The sequence below is a fragment of the Mus musculus genome, chromosome 8 (assembly GCF_000001635.26).
Source record: "Mus musculus strain C57BL/6J chromosome 8, GRCm38.p6 C57BL/6J".
NCBI lineage: Eukaryota > Metazoa > Chordata > Mammalia > Rodentia > Muridae > Mus > Mus musculus.
The window spans coordinates 75,646,560-75,671,325 of NC_000074.6; the positions used below are offsets into that span (position 1 = coordinate 75,646,560).

Here is a 24,766-nt window from a genome sequence, read left to right on the forward strand (position 1 = left end):
AGGTAAGAAGTGCCAGGACCTTGTAGTAGGTACTTGCAAAAGATGCTGAAAGATTCCGAGAGAACCTGGTGGCCACTGTCTGCTTTGTCATGTTAAATAGGCATTTCAGCCATTTGTCTCAGGTTTCTTTGAAACTAATGATTATATTGTCAGAAGACATATTTGGGAGCATGTCAGGAGAGAAAAGTAATATAAGGATTAGGAAAATGATTCAGATGCAGCCCTTAATATTGAATAGGAAGAGTAAGACTGTAGAGCCAGAACTATGACAAGATCCAACATGCCTGAGAACAGAGTCCAGAAGGCAGGAAACAGCCCTCCACTGATATGATCAAGTCAAATCTAAAGAGATGGTGCTGAGAATATTTTAGAGCCAATGAAAGATCTCATTGCTTAGACTAAGGATGTCTTAATTGGTATAGAAATGAATCCTCTTTTGACAGATTTTTCTGGCTCTTCAGGTCTTGTTAGGGTCTATCTAGCATTCCAGTGCCAAGGCTCCTACTGCTCCATGGACCATACTTACTGTAGCAGAGCCCCAAGAACTTATTGCACACATGCAGATGGATGAATAAAGAATGCTCACAGTAGTACAGTCTATAATAACCTAAAAACATTCATCTAAGTGGAAAGCCCACAGCAAAAAGCGCATAGCCTATAATAGATCAGTTTGGGTAATATAATATTGAGTAATACAGGCAAAACACAAAGCTATTTTAGTAGATCAGGCTCAAATAAACATGTAAAACTAAAGTTTTCTTGTTTAGTGCCGTTTGAAAACTTATAAAAAGAGAAATATTTATGACTTAGAAAAATGGCTAGTTTGGCAGGGAGCAAAGTTCTAGGGAAAATGAGAATTTTGGGGTGCTTGTCTTTACTACTCAGTGGCCTACTTTTTTGAAAACTCAGCTATGCATATAGTTTCATATCCTTTTTTGGGCCCCTTATAATAGGTTTTAAAAATGACACATTTCAGTAATGAAGCAACCCTGACACCTATTCCTATTGAGGCTTTGGGAGCAGGGAGTTGTAGGGTAACCCACTGGTCCAGCTGGCCATGGACTTAGAAGTTTCTTCAGAAACAGCATTCAGTATCCACACGGAGCTGTTTTCGGCAAACTGGAATGAATGGTCATTACGCATCATCTAAAGTGCTCACGAATGGAGAGGCTACTGCAAAGGAGATGGGGCAGCTTTGATCCTAGCTGCATAGTTACGACAGGACATATATTAACAGGGAAAACTCTGTATCTTAAAAGCAGGATTTAAAGAACCAACACAGTTCACCAGAGAAATTTATTCCGAGTTCACACTTTAGGAAAACAACACAGCATTATATAAGCCTTCAGGTTTCTTGAGGAACCCCTCAACTCCCCATCATTTCTTGCCTGGCTAGCCATCTGGATGGCGCGAAGAACTTCTGGATCCTCAATTGCATGCCAGGGAGTTCCCCAATACTATAATGGAATTCCTGACACAGTGGTTAGGAGAAAAAGATTTTTTTTTTTGGTACAGATTTTGGAGATTTCAGTTTGTGACTGGTTGGATATACCCATTACTGTAGGCTTGCAAGTAGAAAAGGAGGCACATCAGCATAGGAATGTGATTGACAGGGAAACCTTGTCCTTAAAAGGTTTCACCACTTCCCAGAGGGCTAGCAAGAGCTCCCTAAGAACCAAGACTAAAACATGGGCCTTTACTTGGCCAAATTATAGTAACTAGATTATCTTCTACCTCATCGGCTAGACCACACACTCTGCTTCTATCATAGAGATCCTAAAAGAGAATACAGATGTCCTGAGAATATGGGACTCAATGCCCTAGCTCTTCACATTCACTGTTAGGGCTAGACCTTTCCCAAATGCTCTCTTAATGCAGTTCACTGTGCTCTGATGTTCCTTCTCATCTATCATGCTGTCGTGAAATCAGAACAAGTGAACCTCCCACATCCTGTATGGCACCACGAATGGTTGTGAGAGTCTTCCTTTTTTTTGTTGTTTTTTTGTTTTCTCTATTGGACTATGTACTTTTCAAAGCCTGGGCTACTTGGCTCTAACTCCTCCATTGGGGTCCTCACGCTTTGTCCGATAGCTGGCTATATGCATCTGCATCTGTATTGGTCAGGCTCTGGCATAGCCTCTCAGCGGACAGCTATACCAGGCTCCTGTCAGCAAGTACTTCTTGGCATCATTAAAAGGGTCTAGGTTTGGTGTCTGCAAATGGGATAGATCCCTAGGTGGGGGCAGTCTCTGGGTGGCCTTTCCTTCAGTCTCTGTTCAACTCTTTGTCCTTGCATCTACTTTTTGACAGCAATAATTCTGGATTAATATTTTTGAGGTAGGTGTGTGTCCCCATCCCTCAACTGGAGCCTGTGCCCACCCATTGGATATAGTTGCTATAGGTTCTTTCTCCTCTTTGTTGGGTATTTTGGCTAATGTCATCCTTGCTGGGTTTTGGGAGCCTCTTGATTTCCTGGCATCTGGGACTTTCTGGTGCCTACCCCTCAGTTCTACGCAGCTATTAAAAACAACGACTTCATGAAATTTGCAGGCAAATGGATGGAACTAGAAAATAATATCCTTAGTGAGTTAACCCAGTCACAAAAGAACATACATGGTCTATGTATTCACTGATAAGTGGATATTAGCAAAAAAAAAAAAAAAAAAAAAAAACGAAGAATACCCAAAAGGAGTTGGGTAGGTGGGGGACCACCCTCATAGAAGCAGGGGAGCAGGGGAGGGGATAGGAGGTTTAACTGGGAAGGAGGGATAGCATTTGAAATGTAAATAAATAAAATAACCAATAGAATAAAAAAAATAAACATTTGGCTCATGGCTGGAACCTAATAAACATTCAGTATTCAACTACATTTCACAAATATGAAATATATGCAGTAGTTGTACACAGTAAATCCATGTCTTGGGTACAGGTTACAATAGTTTGCCTTGAAGAAAATCACACCTTGTTTTTATTCTTATGTTTGAAAAATATTAAGTATATTACTGAATGTAGCTTCAGTAAATAATGTTTTGATTTAAAGTATTTGGAACAAAAACATCATGAAGATGCTCAGCATTGGTCTGGAGACAAATGATACTATTGCCTTAGACTATACATAAACTCTGTTTTATGTGAATTCTGCTGACTAATAACTATGGTTAATATTTCTAATAAAAAACAATGAAAATTTTCCTGTCTAGTACATATGTCAAACAGTGATACAAATATCATGTCCAGTAAACATTTTTTGACTCAATCTTTATATATGAGGAGAATTATTTATTATTGTGTCCTAGCTCACAGGTAAGCCAAAGTCAGCCATTCTTTGAATTTAATATCCTGGAACGGTATTCTAGTGTTCCAAATGTATTCTAAACCAATGAGATCCCTATGGTCTTTGGATGGTTGATCTTTGAAGGGCTGTCAAATTTTCCTTCACAGCCTGTGAAATGAGTGTGTAGTTTATATAGATGAGGGCAATAACTGTTGACATTATAGAGTGATTCTTTTTGACTAAAGGGTAAAAATACTTGTGCTGTTTCTGACTGCTTCGCAAGATATAAAAACATCATATTGCTTTTAAGTAAGTTAGAATTAATTTACAGCAACTATTCAACTATTTCAGTAACTATTCAGTTACACATCAGTGGGAATTTTACATTTCTCATTTCTATCAGTTTGTATGGTGCCCCCTGGGAACTTATGTGCTATTCCTTTAAAGTGTTTCTCATACATGAATGAATCTCTAAGCATCAGGTCCTGAGTCCGTGCTAGCAAACACACTGCAACTCTTTTGCTCAAAGAATGAAGGGGGCCAAGGTAGTCTGACGTGGAGGGTTAATGAGGCCTGGATGTTCTTCAAAGTGCCACTTATTAGATCATGTTAATTATGTGTGCCATTAGTTCTATAAAATGGGTCTCTCTGTGTGGTCATTTTCTAGTTTCTGTGTCTCTGCTCTCTTTCTGGAATACTTGAATATATTCTTGAATATACATAGAGGACTTAAACTCATCACCACATAGGCAAAATATTAATTGGTTTAGTTAATGTACATGTTGGAAAGCTGATCCTGGTTTTAGAAATTAACAAGGAAAGCCTTCTTCCTTAATTTACTATTTCTTTTTAAAGGAAGTAGTGTCCAGAGGTGATTTACAATTCTTTTTTATCCAAGGTAGTTTCTTTGGCATATGTTTTAAAAATTGGGATTAATAATTCATTACTACTGTAAATTCTAAGTATGCCATATAAAATTTCTCAAGTTTATCTGAATTAGACTAGAAAACCCAAGCCTGGAAATGAGAAGGATGTCAGTGTGCTAAACTGTTCTTTTTCTGGTTTTCTTGTTTGTGCCTTAAATTCCTTCACAGAGAAATTTTGGCAGGGGAATAAAGTCAGCAATGAGGGAGGAAGAAAGGAAGGAGTGGCTCCTGCAGGCAGCTGGCTACAGGGCTGGGGAGGAGCCTGCAGAGTGTGAGGCTGTGGAGGGGAGGGAGGGTGGAAATCACCTACCTGAGTCCAGCTTAGGTCTGGATACTGGACCCTTAGGTAAGAAGTCTTTTTAGGTATAGGTGGCTGACACAAAGGCTCTCATTGTTGCTTAAAACACGAGACAATTTATTTCCTGTTTTCAAAACAGGGAAAATAAATAGACTTAAAAAAATACTTCCTGTTTTTCATGGCTTTAAGAACCTCTGAATTGAGCTGGGCGTGGTGGTGCACACCTTTAATCCCAGCACTTGGGAGGCAGAGGCAGTTGGATTTCTGAGTTCGCCAGCCTGGTCTACAGAGTGAGTTCCACGACAGCCGGGGCTACACAGAGAAACCCTGTCTTGAAAAGAACCTCTGAATCATTATTCTCCAGTGGTATCTGAATGATAGTTTTCTGACAACTCAACTCGAGAGCATGCCCTTAAGAATTAGTGTTCACACTCTTGACAATTGCTGGTGTTTCTGAGGTATACATAGTTAAAAGCACATGAAGGTTTTATGTAATTGTAACCCCAGAGATACTTTAAAATTTATTTTTCCAATAATATTAAATAGATGTGGAGAAAACACTAAGTGGTTAAATAAAATAATAGTTGCTTTATTTTGCGCATTTAGTCATAATTCATACCTGTAAGAGTTAAACTTTAGAGCGCCGAGCGAGATGAGAAGACGTGTTTTCTGAAGGGTGCATGGAAAGGCTGTTTAAAAACTTTTACTGTATGTTTTCCTTCATACTTTCTTGGTATCAAACAAAACAAGCAAGATCGGGAACCAATAAAATAAGATAACCATGTTATAATATCAAACAGGCTAGAAAACCCCTCCTTCAAATATCTCTCTTTATGAACTTGACAACCAGATGAAGTTATTTATCAATTGTGAATGAAACACCACATTTAAAATTCAACTTTGAAATCTAGCATGTTTGCCAGGGGGCGAAAAAAGAAAGAAAAACAAACCAAGAGCTTAGTCGTACAAAATTGACTTGGCTGCTGAGATTTCTAAGTGCTCTAATTTATTATGTGAATTATTTATTCCAAAGGAGTACTTATGATTAACAAGCTTTAAACCTTTTAGGACATGACTCAGACGACTTGGCAGCATAAAATAAATAGCATGTGGTGCTTATGTGAAGATACTAATATCTGTAGAACACTTAACTTTTCTGTGTATGCTCAGTTGCCCAGATCTCAAGTCACCCTATGGAAAGGTTTGGCATCTCTGCACCTCAGAAAGCTCCTCCGTCCCTTTCCAGTCTCTCCGCCTTACAGCTCTAGAGGAACTTCACTGTGACTGTCTTTTTTATAAATTGTTTTGTCTTACGTTTTTGTTTTATCTGGTGAACAACAGGAAGTGAGATTTCTGGGTTATAACACGGATATAATTTAATTAGGAAATCAGGACTTTCCCAAAGCAACTGTCCCAACTTAGTATTTCCCCAGCCATGTATGTAGTGCATACATGCTTGTGTGAGTGTGTGTGTGTGCGTGTGTGTATGCATGTGTGCCTGCATGCATGTGCCTGTGCATGTGTGTGTGTGTGTGTGTGTGTGTGTGTGTGCGCGCGCGCATGTGTGTTTTACAGGCATACTTGTGTGATCATATGTATTTGCAGAGGACATTGAATGCCTTGCTGTTTCACTCTTTGCCTTATTCCTTTGAGTTAGGACTTCTCCCTGAATCTGCAGAATGCTGATGGGGTCAGCAAGCCCCTTTCATTCTTTTCTCTGCTACTTATAGACCAGGGGCCTCAGACTTACTCTGTTATATCTGTCTTTTTATGAATATTGGGCTTCGTGTTCAAGGATCCATGCTTGGGAGGCCTGTGCTCCTACCCACTGAGCAATCTTGTCAGCTGTTGCCTTCTTTTTGTGTTTTGTCTTTTATCAAAAATTTGAAATGGGATAGTTTGTCTTAATGGTCCAGAGTTCCAGGAACCTGCATGTGTTCTGAACTTAAGTCCTTTGTCACATGCTGTGTCAACTCACAGCCAGTCTCCTCTTTCCATACCATTCCTTATGACCAGGTTTTTATTTTTGATGAAGTTCAATTTTTCAATTTTTTATTTTATGGCTTATGTCTTCTGTGTCCTTTGTAAAATATCTTTTCCTGCCTGAGGTTGTGAAAATCTCCTATTTTTTCCTTGTTGCTTGGTTAGATTAGCTTTTACATATTTCTATATGATCTATCTCAAGTTGAATTCTGTATATGATTTAAGATATAATTCTTTAAAGGGAGTTTTTCTTTAGTGAGTCATTTTTATAACCTTGTATTTGATATTCCATGTTGAACTCCAAGTTGAATTCAGAAATTTATATCATGCTCCATTGATTTGTTTAGATTATCTGCATATTTGTTTCCTAATTCACGTGATCTTAAGCTGTAGCTTTAAAAGTCTGAGGTCATGTGTATCCTCCAATTTCCCCCTTCTGTGTTGTTTTCAGCGTTTTTTCTTATGCTTTTTCAAGTTTCAGTTATCATTCAATTAGTACTTTAAAAGCCTGTTGTGGTTTTGACTGGGAATACCTTGAATCTATGGAAGGAATAAAATAGCAACCTTAAAATTGTCTTCAAACTATGAACCTGGCGCACATTTTTTGCAGTGTCTGTGTCAGGAATAGACTATTTTTGTTTCACCTTCTCAGATGTAATTTCCCTCAGATCTTGCCCTTAGTGTAAGAATGGGAGAGTGAGAACAGATACTCTTTTGTTGGTCTTCTGATGATTCTGCACACATTATAGTGAGGTCACAACTAGTCTTTCAATTTATCTTCATCCATTTGTGTCTTTTACATTCTCTCAGCCATATATTCTATTTGGTTGTAAAATTCTTACATGTTATTTACTAAATTTATCTAAATTTATCTAAATAGTTTAATAAAAAATGGGGTAGAGATCTTAACAGAGGATTCTCAACAGAGGAATCTCAAATGCTCAAGAAACACTTAAATTTATTCTTAATACTTTAAGTTCTTAAATGAGGGCAATCTATATTGAGTAAGTTTCTTTAGGGGAAGAAGAGGAGAGAGAGAGAGAGAGAGAGAGAGAGAGAGAGAGAGAGAGAGAGAGAGAGAGGAGAGAAGAGAGAGAAGAGAGAAGAAGGAGGGGGAGGGGGAGGAGGGGGAGGGGGAGGGGGAGGAGGAGGAGGAAGAGGGGGAGAGGGAGGAGGGGGAGGGGGAGGGGGAGGAGGAGGAGGAGGGGGAGGGGGAGGGGGAGGAGGAGGAGGAGGAGGAGGAGGAGGAGGAGGAGGAGGAGGAGGAGGAGGAGGAGAGAACAAGTTTTCTCCAGGGATGAGCCCCCTGATAGATTATCTAATCTGAAAAGGTAATTTTTAACACATGTACATACAAGCAGTATTAAATAGACTCAGAATAGTGTGTGTGTGTGTGTGTGTGTGTGTGTGTGTGTGTGTGTGTGTGTATCTAAATGTAGAAGAAGGAATCATGACAAGGAGCATGAAGAGGGATACATGAAAATCCAATACTCTTGTATGAATTTCTCAAGAAAATTTATAGATGTAAAATATTTGTAAAACTTGTACATATTCGTTATGTATTTTAAAGAATATTTTATTATTCCTACAGAAAAGATTACTTGATTCATCCCATAGCCTGTTGAAATAGCAAACTACATGGATTAATTTTTTTCTCTGGCTATATCATAGTGATCATGATATAATATTCTTATGCATTAGTGAGTCTCTTCCCAGCTTAAGGGCTTTCCTATCAGTGCCCATCTACAATTTTCCTTTCTTTTACCAGACTTTGCTATTTGAGCTTATTATGGCTTCATAAGCTGAGTTGGGTTTCTTTTCTCTCTCCAAGAAGTAGGCAGATTTTGCCTGGCATCAGCATAGAGATATAGTCATGAAATTTTTTTTAGAACATTTCTTGCAACAACCAATAATAGCTTTGTATGTTGGCTGTTTCTATATTGAAGAAAGACTTCTAAACTTTTCCGTTCTACCTTTAAGCAAGGTAGGATCCATATACATCCATGCTAGAAGTGGACTTTTTCAGATCCAACTGCTAGTCTGTTGCTCAGCACCCATTGTGGGCACCAGAGAAAGCAGAAGAATGGGAATATGTCCTGCTAGTGCCTAGGGCTGTGGAATGTCTGAAACCCACTTAAATCACAATTGTTTCTTACCAATCCCTAGAGCTCAATATGTTCTGCTTGCCTTCTATATGGGCATTTCTTTTTCTGTGACCTGACCAATGTGAGGTAGTTTTTGGTTCCCCTTTTCATTGGAGAATATTGAAATACAATACAAAAAAGAATTTTAGTGGGAAAATGTATATATACATAAGACTTAAAAAAGTAAAATACTAAATCCACATAGGCACACCATCTGGCCTCAACCATGATGAATTCATGGTCAGTTTCACTTAATTCATGCATTACACAATTCCCTTTTCAACTTAGATTATTTGAAGTAAATTCCTCAAAATCTACCTATAAATATTTTTCGACTTATATTGTAAAACGGAAAAAAAAACTCTTTTAAAAAAATCTATCTGAAGTATAACTAAATATTAATAATAGCTAACTGCTATCAGTAATTGATATCCACTAACTGCTTAATGCCCAATGCCATACTTGAGAGATATCACTCAGGTAGAGATGACACTAATAAATTTGTTTTATTGTTTCAAAAGGTTATAAACATCTTCTGTAACAGATTTTTTTTCCCATTTTTTATTAGGTATTTAGCTCATTTACATTTCCAATGCTATACCAAAAGTCCCCCATACCCACCCACCCCCACTCCCCTACTCACCCACTGCCCCTTTTTGGCCCTGGTGTTCCCCTGTACTGGGGCATATAAAGTTTGCGTGTCCAATGGGCCTCTTTCCAGTGATGGCCGACTAGGCCATCTTTTGATACATATGCAGCTAGAGTCAAGAGCTCCGGGGTACTGGTTAGTTCATAATGTTGTTCCACCTATAGGGTTGCAGATCCCTTTAGCTCCTTGGCTACTTTCTCTAGCTCCTCCATTGGGAGCCCTGTGATCCATCCATTAGCTGACTGTGAGCATCCACTTCTGATTTTAAGGCAACGAAGTGTTGACTGGTCTTGTTTTGATTAATTTGAAGACTACTGACATAGCTTTGTATGTTGGCTGTCTCTATATGCAGAGTCCTGGCATGAGTTTGTAGACACACAATCTTATACACAGTTTTGCATTATTAAAACGTACAGTTTGTGGCTGAATTATTAGACATGCAAAACGATTCCAATAATTCCAATGATGGTAAAGGCTATCAGTCCTCAGCCTCCATAACCATTCCTGTTAATGAATCATGAATCCAATTACTATAAGATATACTTTTCTTAATATTGAAAAAATATCTTTCAGAGTTGGTATTTAATAATTAAGAATGGAACCAGGTTCTATGTAATCATGTAGTCACATTTCTTTGGATTTGTATATGATTTATGAGTGGAAAGAAAAGATGGTGTTACAGTTGGACCTTGAACCTCGGCTGTGCTTTCGGAAGGCTACTGACAAAGCTCTTAGGAAGGGAAATGTACAAAAAAGGGCATGTAGAGCATTGCAGTTGGAGAAAATGTTCTTATGTGGAGAACTCTGGTTTGTAAAACTTGTACGGTAGTTTGAGAAGTAAACTTAATTTAACTTTGATTCTTAAAATTTTTCCTAAAAGAATTCATATTCTGCCTCCCTGAAGAATGAATTTTTAAAAAGGATCTGCTGGTGTATAGGAGGAAGAAGACAGAACAGCTATGAAATATTTTAATTGCATAATCAATGTTCAGTCATTAATAATGGAAGCAGAACCCACATCTACCTGAGTTCCATAGTTAAGTCCTGAAGTGTTGACATGTAGAGCTAACGTCATCCCTTCAGAACTGCTCTACATTTATGGCAAGTAGAAATTCGGATCTGTGTTTCACCTATGATTTGTATTTGATGAAAGCACTGAAGACAGAGGACAGGAGGAAATGACTTAACTTAATCTTTAATAATGACTGTAAATGTTAATCATGATAGAGTTTGCATCTTAGCTCTTTTAACTAATTTTGCTTGTGTGATATTTCCTATGACAATTAACTTATGGCTTGTGAGCCTTAGTAATCCAAGCACAGTGGAATCTGCAGCAAGATGACTGCTGTGAATTTGAGGCCAGCCAGGGATACAGTGTTAGTACCCTGTCTGAAAAAACAACAGAATGTAAACATAAATAATGCTATACTAATAACTTACTACTAATAATGGTACTTTCATTAACCTTCAGCTGCATCTCAGGTGTCTAGGTTTGAATATGAATGCCCTCCATAGACCCAGGAGCATGAGTACTTGATCGCCCTTTGTTGACATTGCTTGAGTTGTTTAAGGAGGTGTGGTCTTGCTGAAGAAGAATATCCCTGGGGGAATGTAGGGGATTCTGAAGTTTCCAAAGCAATGTGGAATTCCCAGTACACTCTATGAACTATGCTTGTGAGTTCTCAGCTGTTCTTGCCTCCCGCTATGTGATTCCCTGCCAATGCAATAACCTAATCCTCTGCAACCACACACCCCAATAAAACCTTTCTTCTATAAGTTGCCTTGGATATGGTTTTATCATAGCAATGCAAATATAACCAACACATTAGAGTATCTCTTCATTACAGCAATCCAGCAATGTCATCTCATTAAAATACAAATATTTTAAAAAGACTTTGATTATTGGCAATTACTTTCCTCAGAATCTATTCCTATTGACATCCGGTATATATAAAATTGAAAATCTAAACCTTCAATAGAAGTAAGATCAGACCAGGTTGGTCTAAAGAGCAATGTCTAATGAATTTGGAGAATTCAAATGAGGAGTTTCCAGACTGCAATTATGGGAGACCTGGGCCCTGAGGCTTTCAATCAGGAGTCCCCACATCCTAAGCCCAAGCATTCGCTAAGCTACCCAGACAGCAGGCTGCCCCCACTGAGTTCTTTTCTGGGAACAGGCTATAACTCTGTGTCTTGAGTGATTTTTTTTTCCCTAGCCTCCACCTTCTCTACTTTTAGAGAAAATGATTATTTTTTTATGTTTATTTGTCAAAGGAAGTTTCAACAAAATGAATTTCCCGCTCTGCAAGTGTAAACTATCTTTTTAAGAAAAAGAGCAAAATTTAGTTTTTACAGAGGTGAATGTTCCTCAAGTTCTATGCTTTCTCCAGAGTCGGATTTTGTCAATAATTTTAAGTTAATTTTGCTTCACATTGTATGGTTGTGTTTTGAATTTGTTTCTAAGCCTCCTATGAGATATGGTTTATTGCAGAAAAAATTGATACAGAGTACTCTCAACCACATTCTCAAATAAATACTGGCAGTTATCTGGTATTTCATACTCTGGAATTATTGCTATTAGCTTTGGATATATTTTTTTGCCCACGGTTTTCAAGGTATATTTTATTTCCTGATAAACCTCTAGGCTTTTTGGGACACTTAACGCTTGTTCCATAGCACAGAGAGAGGCTTTGTGGAGGGGAATGGCATGCTTCAGGTATTGCAGCTTGAGTTCTTACAAAGAAGACAAGTTATTTGTAGATTCTATGAAAATGAAAATGGCCATTTATTGTTCTTGGATATTCTTTTTTATTGGAATTCTGAGTGTAGGCTCTTAATGAACGCTGGATTTGGGGCTTCTGGTAAACATAACCCAAGAATCTGCTCGAAAGCTCATGACAGTTTCATAGTGGCTTTGAGTTCAATGTGTTTAAGAATCAAATGATGGGGTTTCTGGGAAAATCTAGTATGCAGATGACGTGACTTCCCAGACATAGACAGGACCGGCCCTTAAGTCTGCATGTCTAATCCATGGGAGTACATGGTCCTTAAGATCTGGATACACTATCAGCAGAACGGCTGATTCTCTTGCACCTGAATTAAGGTTCTTCCATTTTAAATTTGACTCATGTCTTTGTCTTCAGAGGATTGTCAATTTGAGAATTTTCCCCTTTGGCCTTTAAACCTTGAAGAAAAGTTACTAACACAGATTCTGTATTGCAACTTTTATTTATTTAGAAAATCCTGTTGTTGGTCTACTATTGATCGCTTTTTCTGTAGATTTGCAGAATGGATTTGAAAATATCTGAGTTTCACACCTCTGCACATATTTTTCTTTTTCAAATATGTAACAAATATTCTTTATTATTATAGATTAAAATCTTATTTCTCTTTTTTTTTGGTAGGATATAACAAACATATTTCAGTTAGTGATGACATAAACTTTTAAAAAAAATGTTTGCTAGAAGATTCTGATTATTTCTGTTCCGGCACTTATTCCACAATTTGTTACCTGCGTTTGTACTTCTTCCGATCTCATCTTAAGTACTGTGTGCAACTGTGTGCAATTCCTTACAAAGATACTCACTTTCGTCCTCACCACTCTCTAATCTCCTCTCTCTTTTCCGTCTTTGGATGCTTATCATCTGCGTTGCAGGAGTGCTTGCCAAGTCCTCTCATTTGGCATTCTGTGCTGTCAAACACACTCCCACTGCTTCCAAACCACATTTGAAGCCTTCCATTTACTTTTTTTCTTTGTATCTCTTGTTTTATAAAAAGTGCTCATTTGTAATTTTATTTTTTTTAACAATTTTTACTGGTTTTTAGCATTTTTTCTTGTTTTAAATCATAATCATAATAATAACAATAATAAATTTGAACCCTGGTCTACTAGAATATTTTTGGAGGAGGCTTGGAAGATGCTTCAGCAAATAAAAGCACTGGTTGCTCTTCCACAGATCTTGGAGTCAATTCCTAGCACCCACAGCTGCTCACAACCAACTATAACTCCAGACCTAAGGGATCTGATCTCCTCATATAGGTTCCAAGGATCCAGGTATACACATGGGGAGTAGCAATGTACATAAGCAAAACACTCATATGTATAACATCAGAGAATAATTTTAAAATTAAAAGTATTTTTTGTATTTAAGTTCCTTTCCTAAAATTTTAGACATGAGACCGTATTCGTTTCCTGTGTAACTATCAGCCATTTATAAATCATATACCATCCATCTAGTTTAAACTCAGACAATGGTATCAGACTTGCTATGTCAATTATACGCATAACCATTTTCTGCATATAGTCCTAGAGGCAAGAAAAATAAAATTAATTTCACTGGACTTAGTGTATGTGTAGTTCTGGTTCCTTCTAGAGACTAATGGTGAATCTACTTTGTCACCTTTTCTGGTTACTGATGGTCCCTACATTCCTGCTCCAATCCCTGTTCCTGACACACTGATCTACTCGTGGCTTCTGTCACTAGTCTGTTCCTCTCCTGTTCTCACATATCCCTTGGCTTTATAAATACACCTGTAATTACATGTAAGGCCAACCAGGACAATCCAAGGTAGTCTGGTAGTCTCCTCTCTCTCCCTCTCTCTCCCTCTCTCTCTCTCTCCTCTCCCTCCTATCAGTATAATCACAGCTGAGCAATCTCTTGTGACAAAGAATGGAACATTTACAGAGTCAGTATGTCAGCATCTTGGGAGACGCTGTTGAGTCAGTCTTTTCCTTGTGTCTCAGTGTGGTAGGTATCAAATTTGGATCTGGCTTCACATGTTGACTTATCAGTTGTCTACACTTGGGGATATGCAGTACTGAGTTTTCTCCTCTGTGAAATGGGGACAGCATCCACATCCATGTCTCTTAGGGGTACTGTTCCAATTAGATCAGGAAGTGTGTGTGTGTGTGTGTGTGTGTGTGTGTGTGTGTGTGTGTGTGTGTGAGTGTGTGTGTGTGTGTGTGTGAGTAGTTTTGCAAACTGCATTTTCAGTTCAGATGAAATCCCATTACCACGGATATCGGCCTGCATAGAGAGAAGGGGCGCTATTCCAAGGCAGTGACTACAGCCCAGCATGTGCTTTCTCTTCAGCTTTGCTCATTCTCTCAGTGTGTCATTTACTTACTTCTTGTTCTGTGCTTGATTAGCTGCCAATGTCTTGCTCTCCACCATCCCCAATAATCTTCAGAAGTCTACCTACAGCACTCAGGCTTGACTGAGGTAAGATCTTCCTTCTTACCTCACTTCTTCTTTCTTAATTATCACTGCCTATTTGGGGCATGATGACCTATAATCCTCATTATGTATTGCTAACAAACCTGTCACATTCAGCCTTCACATGGAGTTTTTCCCTAACATGGGGTTTGTTTCGAATCTTCTTCCAGACTTGAGTTTTCTTCTCCTGTTGTGTTAGAGTTGTGGATTCCAAATAGATTTTGATAGATGTGAGGAGAGAGAGAGAGAAAGACAAAGAGACAGAGAGAGACACAAAGAGAGACAACTATCTCTCTCTTTCTCTCCCTTTCTTTCTCTCCCTCTCTTCCTCTCCCTCTTTCTCTCTTTCTTTCTCTCTTTCCCTTTCTTTCTTTCTTTCTTTCTTTCTTTCTTTCTTTCTTTCTTTCTTTCTTTCTTTCTTTCTTTCTTTCTTTCTTTCTTTCTTTCTTTCCTCCAGAGGTGTTAAACCCTTATCATCTTTTAGATTGAGCATTGAGATGATATTATTATGTACATGAATGTCTTTCCTTGATTTAGTTTCATTTTTCCTAATTAAAGGAAGCATTCTCTTCTGCAAACTGATGGTGAATGATTGGGTTTAATTTGCTGTGACCTTGAGAATTTTCCACTTTCCCTTTATACTGTGGCATTTTACTGGGGCTGGAAGGAATGGTCTCATGGGTGAAGCTAACAAGCAGATAGAACCAGAAATCATCATTCTTTCTGAACATTTAAATTCACCATTAGCTTGGATGTATCTGCCAAACGTTTTCAAGTTCTTAGAAATTCAGAGAAACACGTCACTGAGGGGCCACTGTTCTGTGTTATATTCTTTCATCCTCAGAATCAAGTCCCCATGTTTTTCTAATTTGTGCTAGCTTGTGCATTTGCTCTCCGTCTGCAAACAGTTATATTACTAACACTCAGATAGTCTTTTGAAATAAGACTTAGAACACAATGACCCCCACACAAGATGCCTTCAAGTGCTGCATATTTTTGGCTAAACACAGGGCCAGGGAGGAAGAAATGTCCCCAATACAGGTTATAGAAATTACAATTTCTCTTTCTCTTTCTCTCTCTCTCTCTCTCTCTCTCTCTCTCTCTCTCTCTCTCTCTCTCAAAGCCATTAAAACAGAGGCAGGCCACTCCTCAGATTATCTATACCCCTTTATTCTGGAGACCCTCCCTTGTCAGGTGCCTTGTCCAATTCTTGGAGACCAGGAACCAAGTGAAGAATCAGACTTTGTTTAGCACCCCTCCTAATTTATCATCATTAGACAGTTCTTCCATAGTTAATATTATTTTTTAAGTAGTAGGAGACTTAAAATCCTGTACCAGTGTTACTATCCATATACCAGACTAACATTAATTAAATTTCCCATTGCTGTGATAAAATACACTTGATTAGAAGCAACTAAAAGAAGGGCTAACTGTGTCCCATAGTTTGCATATAGTCTGTCTTGGTGGTGGAAGGTGGGGCTGTGAGAGCAAACAGGTTTAGTCTAAGGCAGGAGTATGGGGCATCTGGACACATTGTTTCCAAAGACTGATGCTGAGCTGATGTGTTCCTTATTCTTACTCTGCCTGGGACTCTGGTCTGTGCCACCGCATCATCCACATCTAGGATGATTCTTCTCTCCTCAGTTAAACCTCTCTGGAGACACTCTTAGAAATACCTGGAGAGGTGTGTCTCTGCAATAATACTAGATTCAGTCATAAAATCAAGATAAACCATTATAAGGCCAAAATATAAAGTGAGTTTTCTTAGGGTCTTAAGGTTTGTGTCATGTAAAACTTTGATAAATAAACAGGATTTTTTGTTGTTGCTGTTGTTTTGGTTTTCGATACAGGGTTTCTCTATGTAGCCCTGGTTGTCCTGGAACTCACTTTGTAAATCAGGCTGGCCTTGAACTCATAAATCTGCCTGCCTCTGCCTCCCGAGTGCTGGGATTAAAGTTGTGTGCCACCGCACCCAGCTTAGGATTTTTTTTAAATTAATCAATGTTTATAGGCCACAAACATCAAAATATTGAGGAATATTGTTTTTCTTCTACATATGTATTTATTTTTCTTGAATCTACTTCAAAATAGTTCATTTTATTCAAACAAAAGGTAGCTATAAAGTGAACATATATTTTTCACTTCATTTTACAAAATAATGCATATGAGTTAGTTTAAATGGACCATTTTGCTATTTATTCTAAAATTCAACTAATATAGCAGATAGAATTCAGCTACCCAAGCAACTTTTTTAGATTTGATTATACAAATGATTAAGATGCTATTTGTCAACTCTAGGTTCCCATCCCTTTTAATTATATAGATAATCAAACTAAGAACTGGTAATTCTCTCTTCTAACTATTAATTGTTTGTAATTACCTACAGATTAAAACTGCATGTGTAATTAACTCTAAGAATTAATTAATACAAAGGAATTGATAGAAAGGAAACAAAATGAGCTTAGCATTAAAGAGACTCTGGGGACCCAAGACCACTAAACCCATTTGGTTCTGTCATGTCCTAATAAAGATATATTGGCTTTTCCTTGTGCCTTCTTCAGAGGCAGCTGCATGCACTGTTACTTCACAGCATTTAGTTTTTTGGTTGAGTGAAACCTTCTAGGTGAAGTTTGAATTGCTATTGTCTTTTGCCAATGTTCAGATGAACTGAACAAATCTATTGTTTGTGACACTGGGGAATGCCAGCTAATCCTTTGCTTCCTCCTTTCTCCTCTCATTCCCTCAAGCTTTGGTAGCATGCCCAAGTACACAGTTACCAGCTTCCTGTGAATGATTTGAGTAATTTAAATTTCTAAAACAGCTATGCTTATTAGGCTTCAGAAACATCTCCCACCTGTTTAAATAATTGGCTCATGTTAGGTACATAAATTTGAATAAAAGTGAAAAGTCTTCCACCTGGAGGATACTTAGAAACTATTACCATTATAATTGTGAAAATATTAGAAACCGAGGAAAGATTATCTGGTAAAAATATCTTGTCCCCCAAAAGGTGGCACTTTAAAATCCTGTGAGAACATTTTTGTCCCCTCGTGAATTTGTATTGCTTGGGAGCTTTCACTTGTATGGTTTTGCTGGTTGTCATGCCACTTAAATGATCCCAGCATCAAATCGGTGCTGGGATCTAAGAAAAGTGAAGCCTTTTCAGTTGTGTCTAGATTGTCAGTGAGATATGCAGAAGGCAGTGGAATAATATGAACTTGTATTTTCCAAGAGAGAGCCTAAAATAAGAAATGAGGAACTGCAAAGTCGGGAAGACATCGCTGTAAGGAGGTCTTTAGCATTTGTTTTTGATGCTCGAGAATTGCTGCTCTTCACTGCTGCTGAGTGTTTTGATGAGAATTTTAATTATTCTGCCTATTAACCTGCAGCCTGCTCCTGTGCAGCCTTTACATACTCATGCTTGCACACACACCTAGACTTCAGAGTCTCCATTTCTCTGTGGCATCACCTCAGAAGATTGTTGACTCTGAGGAGAATTTGTGATAATTCTGGCTGACAAATGGCTCTGGTTTTCTTTAAACTATAAGCTTATAACTTTGGGCTGACTTTGTGGAATAAACTGGGATTTGTTGCTTGTCACCTTGTGTGCCAGCTTCCAAGGGAAGTCATTAGCATACATCAGTGTGTGAATGATTGCCTTGAAGATTTTAGTGGAGGCTTTATGCTTCCTGGAGTGGAAACGTTATAGCTATATTTTCTAGTGTGATACCTACATACTGGAGAAAATAATACACGGCCTTTTCAACTGCACGAGTTTGTCTGGCAGGTAAACAGGATAAAATATTTGAAAATGTCCTGAGTTCTTTAGAAATAAATTGTGTGGTATTAGTTCCATATGGAGCTTTGATTCATTGGTAGTAAGAAGATCCCCGGCTTTGCTCATATAATTCTATAGGTTTTGAGTTTTCCTTTTATATTTTCTTGCTTTAATATATAACAATTGTATAGATTATTGGATTTCATTAAAATCTCTACACACCACAGACACACAGACACACATAGACACATACACAGACACACACGCCACATACACCACACACACATACCACACTACACATACCACACACCACATACCACACTACACATACCACCCCCCCACACACACACACCACATGACTTTGATCATGCTCATACCCTCCATTGCCCTTTCTCCAACTCTCCTCTTTCACATCTGCACTCACAGATATGCCTTTTTACTTTACACTCACATCTATCTTCCTGGACCCCGGCAGTGCATGTGACAGGTGGCATATGTCTTTGTATAGCTTTTTGGATTTAACATGATGATCTTCTGTTCCATCTTTTTTTCTGCAGATGACACAATATCATCTTTATGTTTGACTAAAACTCACTTGTGCACCCTCCACATTTTGTTTTCCTGTTTATCTATGGATTGGCCCCTTGAATGATTCTGTAACCTAGCTGTTATGTTAACATAGCAAGAAAAGGTTCAAGTTTCTCTGTTGTAAGCTGATTTTGTTTCTTTTGGGGGATATACTAGAAGTATTATAGATGGATCAGATAGAAGTTCTATTTCAATTCTTTGGGGGAAGTTCTATATTGTGTTCCATTCTGGCTCCCTAATTTACATCTATAGTGGGTTGCTCCCATGTGATCTGGCATCTGAGTGGTACTTTTCAGTTTCTGGTTTCTTCACAATAACCATTTGACTGGGGTTTAGTTTTGTACATTTATCTATGTAGTTTTGATTTTCATTTGTCTTATGGCTCAAGATTCTTGACATCTTTTATGCATTTATTGTTGCTATCCTTCATTTGAAGTGTCTTTTCAGATAATTCATCCATTTATTGAGTTTATTATTCCTCTTTTGGTGCTTATTTTAATTTTTCTTGCTTCTTTATACATTCTGGATATTAATAACTGTTGGGTGCACATCTAGCAAAGATCTCTCTCCTTTATTGTAGACTGTCACTTCCTCCTGTTGTTTCTTCTACTGCACAGCAGCTTTTAAATTCAACACAAACCCTTTGCCACTGTTGCTCTCAGTTTCTCAGCTATTATGTGTAAAAAGTTTAAAAATTCCGGCCTATGCTGATACCTTGAGATATTTTATAGTTTCTGGTCTTACATTAAGATCTTTGAGTTGATTTGTAGAGGGGGAGGGTGGAATCTGGGAGTCTGGTTAAATTCTCCTACACGTGTGTGTGCAGTTTTCTAAGTACCATTTTTCAAAGAGGGTTTTTATGCAACATATGTTTGTGGCACCTTTGCTGAGAAACAGAGGGCTGTAGCTTTTTGAGCTTAGGCCAATTTTTTTTTAAACCAGTATATGTGTAGCTACTTTCCTCTCAGTGTTAATGAGGCAGAGGCATGGGGTCATTTCATGTAAGATATTGCCCTGGCCCCAGAAAAATTCATGAACTTAAATCGGAGATTGGAAATAGAGTTCCAGTTTTCTAGAGCAGGGCTTCCTAAACTTTTTGACTTGCAACCCTCTTTTGCCTTAGAAATTTTACCCCCCCTCCCCAAGTATAGGGATCTATAAAACAGGCATAGAAATAAAATGCTTACTGATAAGTCAAGAAAAGATTATCTGAAAACATTTCCTTGATATGCATGTAACTTTACCATTGAAGATTAAGAGGAATTTATACAATCATGAGATAGATGTGCTTCTTGACTTTATAGAATGAATGAAGTCCTGGCTGAATATTTGAAACTGTAAGACACAGAGTATATTCATTGTTTCACAGAGTTGATTGATATGTTTATGCTTATCAGTGCTGAGAACGTTGCATCATATAAATTGTTTAGAGAAAAATTGCAGTAGTCTATTTAGGGCCATTTCAGAAATGGTAGGAAATCTTTTCTACTCCCAAGCCAAAATTTATTTCATGTATATAAAACAGTGATGCTCAAGCCAACAACTCAAACAGTACTTTTAAAAATTACAATATAATATGATCTAAAGATAAAGTAATTCATGACTTCCATGCTAAAAATGAAGTCTCTGCTTTGTAATCCAGCCATTATATTCCTACAAGAGCAGAAAAGTCTACATAGTAAAAGAACAACTTGTATCATGCTGTCATCTTGAATCTGAGCTGTGATCTTGCAGGCAGCATTTGTTGGTAGTATTTGTCACGAAGGCACATGAAACACAAGGTAGATGTGTGGGTGGGAATGCAGTGGCAGTGAGGGTGTACATGGACATTGAATTTTGACTTAATTTTAGGTTGTAATACTTTTTGAGACTTTTTACTGTAGCCATTTTTTTCCTGCCAGGTATACAATTTCATGGGTCTCCATGCATAACTTAAGAAGCTGGGGACTAGACACACGCAAGCATTCCTTGTGGACACGTAGTAAGGATATTGTGGGATATTGCTCTGAGTGAGTTAAAGCTTCAGGAGGAGGCTGGAGGGATGACTCAGTGGTTGAGCACACTGGCTGTGCTTCCTGAAGATCTGGTTTGATTTCTAGCACCTACATGGTGTCTTCCAACCACCTGTAACCAGTTCCAGGAGATCTGACACCTTCTTGTGGGCTCCATGGACAATGGATTCATGGTACACAGATGTACATGCATGCAAAACACTTATACAAATAAAAACTCCCCCAACGTTACAGAAAGTATGAGGACTTCCATATGTCTGAACTGTCCTGTGCAACCTGCATCTCCCAAGGCTTATAAAAACTCAGAGATAGGTGACTTTTCCTTGTCCACATCTTTTGTTGTTTTAATCTAACCAGCTCTCTGTAAGCTTTTTACTGAAACTTGCTTCCACTAAAGAATTTCCTGTATGCTTATTGAGTCATAAATAAAATATATGGTTTACTGTGCTCTCTTTTAAAAGAGGTTTTAAACATTTGTTGTTGTTGTTGTTTTGTTTTTTGAGACAGGGTTTCTCTGTGTAGCCCTGGCTGTTCTTGAACTCACTTTGTAGACCAGGCTGGCCTCAAACTCAGAAATCTGCCTGCCTCTGCCTCCCAAGTGCTGGGATTAAAGGCATGCACCACCACTGCCTGACTGGTTTTAAACATTTTGATAGAGACCAGAAAGTCTTTTAACTAAACAGACACTCATATACAGATAAGATATGTGTGTATAATAAGATATGTGTACAATAAAATTTGCTCTTTTATGATTTTAATTTACATTTTGCCTTCCTGTAAGACATTTATCCTATGATCCTATAAATAAATAGAAGCAGCTAAGTAAAACAATTATGTCTGAAGTTTCAAAATTGCTGTGTAATAATGCATTACAAATATTGTACTGACACTTTCTGAAGAGAATATATGAGTAAATATTAGGAAAGTTGGAAATCTGATGTGATTTGATTTATTTGAATGGGAAGATTGAAGTATTCCTTTTTAAAAAAGTAATGGATACTTTTGATAAATAATCAGGTAAATCTCAAATCTCATCATTTTTTTATTTTTAATTTATTTGTTTGTACATCAAATATTGCTCCCCTTCCCACTCCCTCCACAGATACCCTCCCCCATCCACCTCCTATCTCCTCTGAGAGGGTGGCTCCCCCTGAGTAGCTCCCCACCCTGGTGCATAAACTCTCTCTGCCAAGGTAGGCACATCCTCTCTCAATGAGGCCAGTTGGGGAACATATACCACAGTCAGACTTTCCAGTTGTTGGGGACCCACATGGAGACTGTTATTCACTGCTACATATGTGTCAGGGCGTCGTTCAAGCCCATGTGTGTTCTTTGGTTGGTGGCTCAGTCTCTGAGATCTCCGAGGGGTACCGGTTAGTTGTCATACTCATCATTTTCTTTTCCTTTTTGTTTTTTTTTCTTTAAATGGATATTTTATGAAAAGATTGCAGCATAATTCCCATGGAAGAACTGGGGGCGCCTGCTGCTTGGCTGTTTCCTCTTTCACAACTTCATCTACTTTGTAGTTTTAAAACTTAGTCCTTAATCATTTTCTGGATTTCCTTTTAATGTACTTACATGACAAAAAAGTTTTCCTTTTATTTTTATGCGTGCAATTCACAAATAGGATTTTACTTGAAATCTCCTTAAAAAAAAAAAGGAGTCACTATTCTTGGAGAAGTCAGTACTGAGGATGAACGTGTTAGCTTGCCTAAAGCACACTGGATGCAATAAAAACACGAAGCTTTACTGTGAAGGAGCTAATTAATTCAAGTCTCTCTGTGTGCAGGGCTATCGCTTCTTCATCTCTCTCTGACGAGATGACAAGATGTGATTTTAACACAGAAAAGTGAGCCCATAAAGATGATTTGCTTTCCTTCTTGTATCATTAAGCACTATGATCAGTATGTACTCATCTTAGATAAATATTATTTTAACCTCCATCAATATTTCTAGCTGACAGGACGCTTTATGATTGGAGGAGCGCTGCATTGATAAGATCTTCCTATTTGCCTCATGGATCTGCTCAAAGTTTATCAGAGTCCTCAGTGACATTTAAGAATTATTATAAGGTAAGTATTTTTAAATACAGACATTGCATTTACTTGCTGTTTCTTTCCCAATAAAATAATGGGTCAATTTTGATGAAAAAAAAAAAACCATGAAATTTTACAATAGACCTCTTTTGTTTCTAAACTCTTCATTGAAGGCCATTTCTTCAGCTACGACTTTTCAGTTCATGCCTGCAGTCCCAGCACCTGTGAGGCTAAAGCAGGAGAGTGGCTGTGTGTTTGAGGCCAGCCTAGGTAACAATTCTAAGATATTGTCTCAAAATCAAAAGCAACCTCACCAAAATAGATAGATAGTTAGATAGTTAGATAGATAGATAGATAGATAGATAGATAGATAGACAGACAGACAGACAGACAGACAGACAGATAGATAGATAGATAGATAGACAGACAGACAGGTAGATAGACATATAGATAGATAATTTTTCATCCCGAAGAAAATCTTGAGTCCTTTTATCATGCTTTGTGTGAAATTTACTAATCACCTTGACCCATATTATGTGCATTCTATTTTATTAGAAAAGCACTGAGGCAAAGGATCATCACATGGTTTCTTGTACATGCGATCGCTGGCTACTGGTTTCTGTATTATATCAAGGACTCACGTAGAGACTGAGAATGAAAGCATCTGCTTGAAGTATGATAATGGAAGGACGGAGAAAATCCAAATGCAATTTCTTGAGTGCTTGCTTAAGGCTTTTAGGATGAAGACTCTAATATACAGCACGTGAACCTATAATCTGACAGTCTTTTGGATTTTTCTATTAGAGCAAGTCCCTGGATCCAGGGACGTGAATACCACAGGAAATTCAGTTTTAAAAATCTTTAGCACCAGCTCTTTAAAAACGATTATAGAGCTATAACACTGTGTCTCAGTCAGTCTGTGTACCTAATGCTTCTTGCATGATCTCCCCTGTGAGTGACTATGCGTGACCCCTCTTTGCTTTTATCCTATATTTTTATGTCGATGATTTATTTAATTTTCTTCCCTTCCCATTTGCTACCATAGAGAAATATGACAGTGAGTGGGACTGCATTGATTAAACAACAAAAGTTCATTCTTATCACAGTTCTGGATCCAAGACGTTAGCCCCCAAGGTTGCTGGCAAGTGTTTCTTCTGAAGCTTCACTGTTGACTGCAAGGCAGAAGTCTTTTTTTGTGTGTGTGCTCCCCTGGCCTTTCTTCTGTTTGCATGGATCCTGGTGTCTCTTATCTTCTGATTACACTTAATCTTAGCTTCCTAAGAGCTGTATATCCAAGATGGTCACACTGAGGGCTGAGACTCTGGCATGTTTGAAAAATACAATTTAATTCATAGTTTTGTTAGATGAATAAAATATATTTGAAATGTTTCCTTATGTTGAATAGTCCTTATTTATTTATTTATTTATTTATTTTTCTTTTTTCTTTTTTTTTACAAGGACATTTATTTTTTTTAATTAGGTATTTTCCTCATTTACATTTCCAATGCTATCCCAAAAGTCCCCCATACCCTACCCCCCCAACCCCTACCGACCCACTCCCACTTTTTGGCCCTGGCGTTCCCCTGTACTGGGGCATATAAAGTTTGTGTGTCCAATGGGCCTCTCTTTCCAGTGATGGCCGACTAGGCCATCTTATGATACATATGCAGCTAGAGTCAAGAGCTCCGGGGTACTGGTTAGTTCATAATGTTGTTCCACCTATAGGGTTGGAGATCCCTTTAGCTCCTTGAGTATTTTCTCTAGCTCCTCCATTGGGGGTCCTGTGATCGATCCACTTATGTGTTTGCTGGGCCCTGGCCTAGTCTCACTAGACACAGCTATATCAGGGTCCTATCAGCACA

At 38.1% G+C, this 24,766-nt stretch overlaps 1 protein-coding gene across 3 annotated transcripts in view; it reads left to right on the plus strand.

Moving 5' to 3' along the window:
• Iqcm (IQ motif containing M) overlaps positions 1-24,766 on the plus strand; it is a 535,822-nt gene that overhangs the window by 197,873 nt on the left and 313,183 nt on the right. For all 3 annotated transcript variants that reach the window (XM_030243772.1, NM_001164235.1, NM_027944.1), the window contains one exon: positions 22,825-22,940. In XM_030243772.1, the coding sequence (XP_030099632.1) occupies positions 22,825-22,940 (116 nt within the window). The remainder of the gene's footprint in view (positions 1-22,824; positions 22,941-24,766) is intronic.